At 41.0% G+C, this 10,601-nt stretch overlaps 1 protein-coding gene across 3 annotated transcripts in view; it reads left to right on the top strand.

Moving 5' to 3' along the window:
* The window catches only part of celf5a (cugbp, Elav-like family member 5a), a 186,023-nt gene continuing 175,422 nt past the window's right edge, over positions 1 to 10,601 (top strand). For all 3 annotated transcript variants that reach the window (XM_055221581.1, XM_055221582.1, XM_033964907.2), the window contains exon 1: positions 1 to 423. In XM_055221581.1, coding sequence (XP_055077556.1) covers positions 69 to 423 — 355 coding nt within the window. In that variant the 5' untranslated portion in view covers positions 1 to 68. The remainder of the gene's footprint in view (positions 424 to 10,601) is intronic.

Raw genomic sequence — 10,601 nt, 5'->3', positions numbered from 1 at the left:
GCTCTCTCACAGTGTGTGTATGTGTGTGTGTGTGTTGTCATTATTATCCACTCTGCTCCCAGCTCAGAATGGCCAGATTCACTCAGACTGAAACAAGAAGGCAGCAGCATCCACAGCAGCATCCCCAGCCGCCCCAGCCCACTCTCTCCTGCCTGGTTTACACCGGACCGGGGGCACCAGCGACCCAGCCGCCACCACCACTGCTCCCACATCAGCACCAGTACCCCAAACCCATGAACGGCTCAGAATCCATTTCCATTCATCCGGACAACGGCAACATGAAAGACCAAGATGCCATTAAGCTGTTTATCGGGCAGATACCGCGGAACTTGGAGGAAAAAGACCTGAAGCCGCTGTTTGAACAGTTTGGGAAAATCCACGAACTGACAGTTCTCAAGGACCGATACACCGGCATGCACAAAGGTAACGTGTCGCCCCACACACAGCCATTTTGGCTCAAACGCGTGCGTATCTTTCCTTTTCACGTGTAAACATTGCATTTTAGATATAACCACCCGTTTTATTTAGTACATAAGCCCCAGTAGCATACGTACGCGCCCTTTCCCGTACAATCCAGCGATGCTATCCATAGAGCGCGCATTACACAGCCTATTGCCAACATTTACGACTTTTAACATGTTGTCCCGCGTACCGTTGTTTTGGTTTATTCTCCCTTTAACCTATGTTGCTAAACACTTGCGATTGAACAGTTAAGCCTCAGCACGTGTGGCATTTACACATATTATTTGCATGTACACAAAAACCACAGCTGATACATGGCACCACTTTCTCTCTTATTGATGCCAGAACTGTATTTCCTAACACGCTCTTAAGTGGGGCAGAGGCGCTTGGAAAAAATGCATTTTTAACGAGCCTTCCCCTTGCCAGTCCCATCTTTTTGCGGAGGGGCGGCATCATTTATTCATCCATATGCTTTCTTTAACATCTCCCCCATGTGCAGGCGAGTGCAGAGGGAGCCTTGACTATCACACGAGCTCGGCACACAGGCACATACTCAGATCTCAAATCGGTTCCGCACACGGCTACGCTGTGGCCGTCTCAAACTGTCACAGAGATGACACAAGATGACGGACGCAATGGAAGCTCGCGGTGCGCACTGACAGCTTCCATTACAAAGTCGTATACAGCTGAGCGCACTGGTACAATGGTGATGAGAATAGCCTTCATCATAATCATCATCATCATCATCATACTCTGGCATTTGTGACTGGGCTATTGTAACTTGACCTTTAACTTAATCCCATACTGCAACGTATTGTCTCATAGTTTTCAAAGATATTACACTATATTTGCAGCTATAGATAAGATACACCCTTTCAATGTTTCTGGTTTGAACCATCTAATCTCTAAAGCTACATTGTAGTACTGAGCCAGTTCTTGTTGGATGGATCCTACTTCACCATATGCAGTTATCTGACCCATAGTAGTAAATTGCCCATATTAGATTAGATCAGTTTAAAGTTAAATCAAAGCCCCCGTTCAACAAACCCTATCCACTGACCATGCTATTTGCAGTAACATTACTAAAATATACTACGGTTTAGGCTACGAGCATGTCACACGTTGTTGTTTTTTTTTGGATGTGATTTTTTTCTACTAGTATCCATATGGACATGTATCTAAAACTAACACCGTATCAGAGTTTTGCATTTTTCTACTCCAGAAATGACCACTATGGCTGTGTTACCATGCAGCTTTGAGTCCTATATATATATATATGTAATCATCAAAGTAAGTGAAATATGCTATAATACTTACATGCTCTATAGAAGGCCAGACATGTGCCCAACTTTTTAACAGCTTCAATCAGTGCCTACACATACTATAGTCCGATTGCTGAGTGTTGCATAATAATCGCAGAAGGCTTTTTAGCTCTTGAGGGATTGCTGCCTGATCACCATGTCAGAGAAAAGGGACAATTAAGCATTTTTATGTATTTTTATTAAGACAAAATGTTGTGTTATTGTGTAGCTGTATAATTTAGCTGAAAAATGTACTCCACTATTATGGCTCAGCTCAGGTATAAATTTCAAGTGCCAACATCTGTGCCTTGTTCTGAAATATAACTTGCATAAATTTAGATTAATGTTGACAATACAAATACAAAAGCAGTTTTAGATTTAGAATGTTGAATATGAAGCTTCAGGTAGAATGTAAACAAGTAATAAAGCGTTTGACAGTAATCCTATACAAGCTCATATGTTGAAATATACTTGAATTCATGTATTGGTAAAACATCTTAATAAGTCAGCAGTGTGCTTGGGCCGTTCCAAAGCCTGGACAAACATGTAATATTATGACAGCTTTCAGAATTGATCGGCCTTTGTGCATGTGTTTTCTTATGCAACTATCCCCTGTGTTGTTGGTAATCCACAGGGGAAAACATGGAATTAGTTTGTAAAGCGTGATAATAATGCATGGCCGTAATAACTCGACTCAAGAGGATTAGCAAATGTGCATTGTCTGAAGCAGTGGTCTCCCGGGTGATCAGCTGGTTGCCTCCCTAAACAGTGGCTGCCTCTGCCAATTAAAAATCCAGTCTCGTCGAGAGTCCTCAAATGATTAATTCTGCCCACGCTGTCGATGGCCTGCCAATTATTGTCGCCCAATTGGTATTAATAGGTGGAGGATTTCCTGATGTGGGATTCATTGCAGCAGGTTAAAAAAACTCCTCTTTTCAATTTGAATTAGCTGTTATTTATAAATGAAATGGAATAATCTTTGCATATAATGTGATATGGTTATGTACTAAGATCAATAGTGAGGAAAAGTTCAATTACATGTGTACATAGTTAATAATGTTCCCAGTCCATCAGTTTAAACTTGCATGTGGTTGTCACTTGCATAAAAAATAGCACCTTGCTTTTTTACAGACAGACGAAAAAGCCCCTTGGCATCCTGGTCTGATCTTACGGTGATACACTTTGCTATCTGAAGGAAGCTGTTAATGAATGTATAATACATTACACAATACTTCTATGAAATATTCACAGTGGAAACCTTCTTTTTTTTTCTTCATATGAAGCTGGTCTGTTTAATAAAGTTCCAGCAGACTAGCAGAGTAAAATCAAGAGATCAAGTATATAATGTATCAAAGTAAAACTTTCAAAAACTAAATGTTTAAGCTATGGATGACTAACTGGCCATAATTAATAGAAGATTACCCCGGCCTAAGACTCATAGTGTTATCATTAGCCCATGGAACCCTTAAGTGTGTTCCTACTGAGATGTTGTAAATGTTTGAATGCCACATTCACTTCCCACTGCTGCTCTAGTGCACCACGGTGCTGATAAGAGACTGCAGTGTTCCTATATAAAATAGAGGATGTTCATCTCCATAATGTCTTTCGCGCCTTATGGAAAGTGTCAAAGATCACGGCACTGCTGTAGGACAGCCTCCCCCCTGAGGAAACAGATGGGAATGATTCTCTTACACACCACAAACAGGCTCTATGTGACAAGAGTGCTGCATTACACAATGCTGTGTAATTACTTATTTAACAAAATGACATAAGCATTTTTCATTTCAATCATAATCATTACATAGACCACAGTATTTTGTATTTTTCACTTAACAACATGAAAAAGTCCTCCATGGGGGTCAGTCAGCAAAGGCGACCAATCTGAGGCAAATGCAGCAATAACACTCACTTTACAATCTCTAAACATCTGTAAATATTGTAATAAGCATCGGGCTCTTCTCATAAAAGATGCAGCAGCTCAACAGTTCCTGACAGCCGCTGTGGGCCCAGCAAAAGGCCTTCCTCCCCTCGCCTCCCGGCCCCATCTCCTCAGAGATCACACTCTCAGATTCATGTAGTGCTGGTGCTTACTGGTCATAGGCTCAACCTGAGCCCCCTGTGTCTCTCCTTGTCTGCTTCCACACAGAAGGACAAAAGTGCCATGTTGTCTTCATTATCCTGAGCATTATGTCTTCATGTCCTTTGCTGAAAGTGCCATTATTTGGTGACCTTTTTTGAATGTGTTGGTCTTAATGGTGGTCTGGAGCAGGGACAGTGGGTACACAGGATGTGGAATCTGTGGATGGAGTATTCATTAACTTTTTTGTTTTCATAAAGAGAGATGTTTAATAGTATAGTGAAATAACATTTTTAAACTCATTTTCTTTTATGTTTTTTTTTTTTTTTTTCTCGCAATGAAAAGATAGTATTACAGTAGATATGATGAAGGTTTTTGATTTAGGTTCAATTGCATTGAGATTACATTTGTTTGTGTAGTTTTATGCTTTCATAAAATGAAAAATATCATATCACTAACGTAATTTACAGTTTTTTGTTGTGCCCTTATGAATATTCAAAAAGAAATCATGAAATACCACAGTATCTCTGCAGTGTTAGAGGTCATATTCCTTGCACATGTACTTCTCTCATGTATGCTCCTTTTCATGTTACACCACAAAGGTCAGAGCTATTGCTTTAGTCTAAATAGAGGGATAGAAGCCTATCTATTTTGTATGTGGAGCTTAACAGTGAGTGCCAGTGCCTACAGAGCAGAATGTACTCTTGTGGGGTGGAGCGGTGGGGGCCTATGAGGAAACGCATAGAAAAGGCAGAAGAGGAGGAGGGGGTTGGTGCGTGCTTTAATGTTGTGTTTGAGCCTGGCTGGGCACAGATTCATCTTAGAGGCAAAATGAAATAACAAGAGAGAGAGGAGAGAGAGAGGAGATTTTAATGCAATGTTTTGTGATAATCCCTCTCTATTTTGGAACGGTTCAGGATAACTCATGCGATAAAGCCTCGTACAAGCTTGCAAAATAATAAGTTATTTGTCTTGCCTTATACTACCGTGGCCTTGGAGGGCTTGATATAACCCTGGTGTTTTGGCCGAAAAAAAACAATCACAGATTAGTCAAGCTGTCACATCCCTCTGAATGCCAAATGCCCTGAGCCCTTGGTGCTGGTGTGAATGAATATTACACAAATGTATTACATGTATCCGCGCTGTGAATATGACTTAGCACTGTCGCTTGATCCCGTTCGCAGAGCTGTCCTGACGTGACAGAGAGGGATGGGGACGGGCTGGCTGGCACATACGTGGGCACACAACAATGGATGTATGAGCAGATGGATAAGTGGAGGGGAAAAGATGAAGCGTTTGTCAGAGATGCTGAAACAAATGGCTGCTTTTATCCCCAGGCAGGAGGCGCGGAGAGTGATGGCTCAGCGCGCGACACACAGGAGCCTACTATAGTGGCAGGTTACAGCAGTTTGGGACCTGGAAAGAATATAGGGAGAAGGCAGTGGAGCAATGATTCTCTTATGTGAAGGACCAAGGAACACCTCAGAAATAAAAGTGGATGTGCTGCACTGTAGCCTAGGGGTACCGGCTGCAGCACATATACTAGCCTCTGTGCCAGGTCCACTTTACAGACATACTTCAATTTGCTGATTGTCTCTCTGCACTCTTTACCCCGATTTCATGCTTCCATCTTTCTCTGATCCAATAAAGGCCATTGACTCAAAAATAATTATAGTACACGTGCATTAAATTAGAATTTTACTAAAAACATTAAAGCAAAGAACATAACTCAGCATAAGCCTTTAAACTATCACATGGACCAAGACTAAAGCAGGACTTGAATAAAAAAATAGTTCTAAATAGGGTCATCTTGGACTTAATCTGGACGATACAGGCCAGGGCTAAACCAGGACAAAACTATAGACTACATGAGAAAAACAACAAAATCAATTGCATAAATGACAAAGACGGTTGCAGTATAATATTGTAGTATAATATTTTAATAGTTTACTTTTATATTAATACTTTAACATACAAAACATTTCTGTTCGGTTTCAATTTCTATACCACTGCTCTCATATTTCACAAAGCACTTTGGCAGCATACTGTACATACTGACCCCCCCTTGAAATATGATTTAAAACTAACATATACTAATTTGTATTTAGTATAGGGGAAACGTGTGCAGGTTCCGAGGACTGTGAGCGACGTGTGAAGATACATGCAGCTCAGCACGGTTATAAATAGCACTTGTGTGGTATTTCTGAAAATAGGTTAAGCTGCCATCTCTGCACTGCTGGCATGACATCACTGATTGCCTGCCAGGCTGCCTCCCCCAAAAGACTGCTCCCATCCCGGGCTCGACTGTGGGCAGAGAGAGAGGGAGCATCTGTGGGCAAACGTATGGCTGTGTCCCCCTTACCATTCCCACGCATCCCATCAGTTTAGTCACGTGGCGCTTCTCAAGTCTTTACATCCATCTCTCCAATGAAGGAAGAGTGTTGGAGATAACCATTTCTGTGTTTTATTGCCAAACTGGTCCACAGCAAAAAGGCACTACCCCGCAGAAATAGGAGGTTTATAAGAAAGCGGAACAGGAATGCATGTAGGGCTCAAACATGGAGTTCAAACTCCTTTAGCTGAGAGTAAAGTACATTTTCTACTGAGACAATGTACATTCTAAATGCTCTTCTGTGCATTTACAGTATTAGATGGAAATAAAGCTTGTTTTTATTATTTGAAAAATTATGATCAGTAGCAAATAAAAGGTGAAATGCATGACCATAACTGTATCCAAAATCATCAAAAATGTGCAGGGTTTTAGATGATGACAGCATTCTATGAGTCAGTACTCTTTAATACAGGTGAGGAGCAGCTAAAATGAATAATGTTGAAATCAAGATTTTTGTTGATATGGCTCAAGTCACCAGTCAACATTTTTGTATTTTCTTTCTAGATATTTCATAAAGAATTACAATATAACGAATAGGAAAAACTGAGAGTCTGAGAGTATGACATCATCGCATGCTAGACTAACAAGCTGTTTAGCAATCAAAGATTATTATTTATTAACTCTGTCTTTGTTTATTACGTGTCTGACTAGTCTCTTACACCTCTTAAACACTTATCAATCTTTTGAAATGCCACAAAATGACATGCCAGATAGGCCGTAGAGAAATGTATGAAAGATAAATCTTTCGTTCTTTTTTTCCCTCTCTTTTCTGATGATCAAATGTTCGTTTGGATGAATGAGCACAGCGTGACGGCTTTGTATCACTTCCAGCTCGGCACTTGGGCTGCGCTTCACTATTCAAAATAGATCTGGTTTAATTAAAAACGGCTACTGAAATTAATTAACGGTGGATGGGTTATCGTCTTGCTATTGTTGGCTGTGTGGGTTAGATTCGTGGAAGACTGCAATTTTTCATCAGAGTTTCATTAGACTTTCATTAAAACTTTCTTTCTTCAAATCCCTCCTTCCTTCCTTTCTCTCTGTGCTAAAGGTGGTGCCGAAGAAGTGTATGTCGATCCAATTACCACCGGTGCCTGCTTGTTAGTCAGACCATTAGTGTTAATTATGACTTTTCACTTGCTCTTTGTGACATGTGATAATAAAGAAATCAGGGAAAAGTATGCTGGGACAAGTATGTTAAATCCCATTTTTCAGAATTCAAAATACTAATGGAGGGAAAATGCAATTGGAGTATAGCTTGTTAAGTGCCAATTATTTTATATATTGAATTTAATGAGCAAATGCATGACTACTCAGTGCAAGTTTGTTTGTAGCGACATGCAATTAGTGTAGAAGGGATAGTGTGTGTATTTCTCCGCCTCACTTCTTTTCCCCCTCCCAGCGTCCTCTGGGCTTTTGAAGCTTTATCTTAAAAGGTATCTTTCAATTTGTAAAATCAAAGCGTCTGAAAACCTGATCTGCCTCCTAGTAGCCGGACGGTTTGCTGCTGTCAGTCATCTGTGATTGTGGCTTTGCTGTGATCAATGTCCTGTCTCCAAGGCTTAAATGTCTTTCACTTTTAAAAAGAAGGGCACATACGTTATTATTGTGAAATTCACTTCTAATATAGAGTCTGACTTGTAGTGGACATGTTCATCTATGTGAGAAGTATGTTTTTTATACTATGCGTGTAAAATACATGTTTCCCACCAGATAAAGCACCACTACTACTTATAATATATAGTAAATCACTTTTTGCTGCGTATATAGTCAACCAATCTGCACAAATTTAAATGTTGAGATAACCTGCAAACTTAATGCTTTAAGATTCAAACCTGCCACTATTTCTTCCATCATCTGATTTTTTTTTTCTTCTGAATCAGAATATGAACTCACTAAATCGTTTCATTCATAGATGTTTCCCTCGGTTAAGTAAGTATACCTGATCCCTAATCTTTTGTCAGAATAAAATATTATAATGTTATTTCTTGCATTTTATCTAACTTAAGGGAAAATGCTGTGTAGTTCCCATTGAATTCAGTTTTGCTAGTTGTGAGTCTCCTGGACATGTGCACTTTTGTGACTTTGACTGGGAGGGCTGCTGTAAACTTGTATTGATTGTGTGTAAATGTTGTGGTCAGAGGAGGGTTTGCTGGGGGAGGGACAGTTGGCAGGTGAACTCCAGTTTACAGCAGGAGGCACTGAGTGTGAACCCCTGCACATTATTTACAGCTCTGTGAAAGTCCATCCATTAACAGTGTCAATTAGCCCGCTCATCAGGGATGCTGGCCACTCGTATATACGTTATAGATCAGGGCCTGGCTTTAAGAGCAGCAATGAAGTAGCGAGACTGCTTTAAACACTACAGTGGGGCTAATGGTGCCAAAATGCTACACCTGCTGTCACATACAGAATGAGCAGCAGTGCGTGGAGATGGCGCGATAGCAATCCAAAACACACAAACAAAACCTTTACTGACAAAAGAAAAAAAATAAAGTAGTTTTGCTTAGAATAAAAACATAGACCCAATGTAGAAAGTTTGTAGTGCTCATTCGTTCTGGTAGGGTGATCTGGTAGTTTAGCTAGCTTCTAAGCAGACATGTTGTGGGCAAGATACCTAGGGTCTGAGTGCAATGGCCCCATGTTAACAAAGATAAAGGGAATAAATCATGCCCATGGTTAATACATGTGAGAATGAATGGTTACTTGCCTATAGGAACCAGCCTTCAACTGCCTGACTGACTGTAGAAGTTGCACCCCACTGACAATGGCTCTTGCTTCTGTGAAATCCAAAGAATGTTATTCAATGTGTTTAATAGCTAGCCTATGGCATTGTAAAGCACAAATCTACAAAAGGACTTCAACTGTACTTCATGCTTAGTACCTTGAACAACTGAACAAAACCAATGCCTCAGCTTTCGTTGTGTTTTATGAACTCCTTTCCCCAGTATCAAATCCAACGACGAAATACAAACATTACTTCCTAAATTTCCATTTATGGCATTCGTCACACTGATTAGACATGGCTCCCTGATGATAACACGCATTGAGGTTGTGCAAATAACTCAGTGTGTCCGTCCTCTGGGATGTGCTGCCTATGGATCTGTTTGACTGCTGCTCACAGCCTAGTCAAGTTTGTGTGAGCGAGGAGCAACAAATCAATGGCTCAGGTCCTCTAGTCAGGGGTCAAAAAGGATAGTAGGGAGGGTCCTGGGACTATTTCTTGTCCTCATGATGGACATCTAGCCCCCCTCCAACCACCCAGCCCCCCCCCAGCATTGCTCAAGGTGAGAGGCTGAAGGGAGGAGCAGTGAAAGGAGAAATGGAGGAGGATTAGGAGACCAGATGACCGCATGGATCGACTGATGAAAAACTGACGGAAGTGTACTCAGCCCCGGGATTAGGAGATGGTGACTGCACACAGCGCCCCTTTAAGGTGGCTGTCTGACTTAATTAAGGTTTACAGGTTACGCTAGGCTAGTGCTTATATTACTGTGCTCATTACAAGCCCATTAAGTGTGGGCAGAGAAAATATTGTTGTCAGAACAATGAGTGAGAGCATTTCGGAAAGTCGGTGCCAAATGCACGCTTCAGCTCATTGTCTTCATTACACCTTGTGCTCTATCTTCCAAACATCGCAGTGATCATTTGACCGTGAACGCAGCATCAGAACTTTCTTTAGAGTGAAAGGGATTTGATGAGATCGAAGTTCAAATCTGCTCAGGGATCACAACTGTTAAAATCAGAACTGGGTGAAGTAGGTATAGATTTTATAATTTTTTACTCAATTACATGCGTGTTTTACCTTTAGTAGGAACAACAACCTCTACCTGTATACATAAAGGCTAAATAAATACAATAAATATAGAACTGATTAGTAAATAAGCAGCAAGTAAAAGCGAAAATGATCAACTACATGTTTAGACTAAAGTTAAAACGCAAATGTAATTGAGCAACATTAGGATCAACGCTGGATATATTACCTTGGAGTGAATGTGATTATGTGAGTTAAAAGCTTCTCAGAGCCCAAACCGATTACCCCCTGCTTGTCTCAAAGTGTGGCAGCGCGCCCCTGTTTCCGCGCCTGGCACTGGTTCAGGCCATAATCACATTGTATCAGCACTGATGATGTGTGCTTCCACTTCTGACCCCCAAAAGCCGATCAGTCCCCTCTGAGACTCATGCAGCAGTAAACGAAATAAGCAAGTATACTTTAACTCCAGTGATAGCATTTTCCACCAAGTGCAAATGATGTGAGAGCAGTGCCAGGGCCGGGTTCTGCTACCTTCACACTTTCTGGCCAAGGAAACGCCACATTGAGAACCGGTTCACACTTTTTCATTGCACTGAGGGTAGTTTGACTCCCCTG

This window comes from Periophthalmus magnuspinnatus, chromosome 4 (genome assembly GCF_009829125.3).
Source record: "Periophthalmus magnuspinnatus isolate fPerMag1 chromosome 4, fPerMag1.2.pri, whole genome shotgun sequence".
Lineage (NCBI taxonomy): Eukaryota > Metazoa > Chordata > Actinopteri > Gobiiformes > Gobiidae > Periophthalmus > Periophthalmus magnuspinnatus.
Note: the sequence above shows the minus strand (reverse complement) of the source record. Positions and strands in the feature narration are given on the sequence as shown.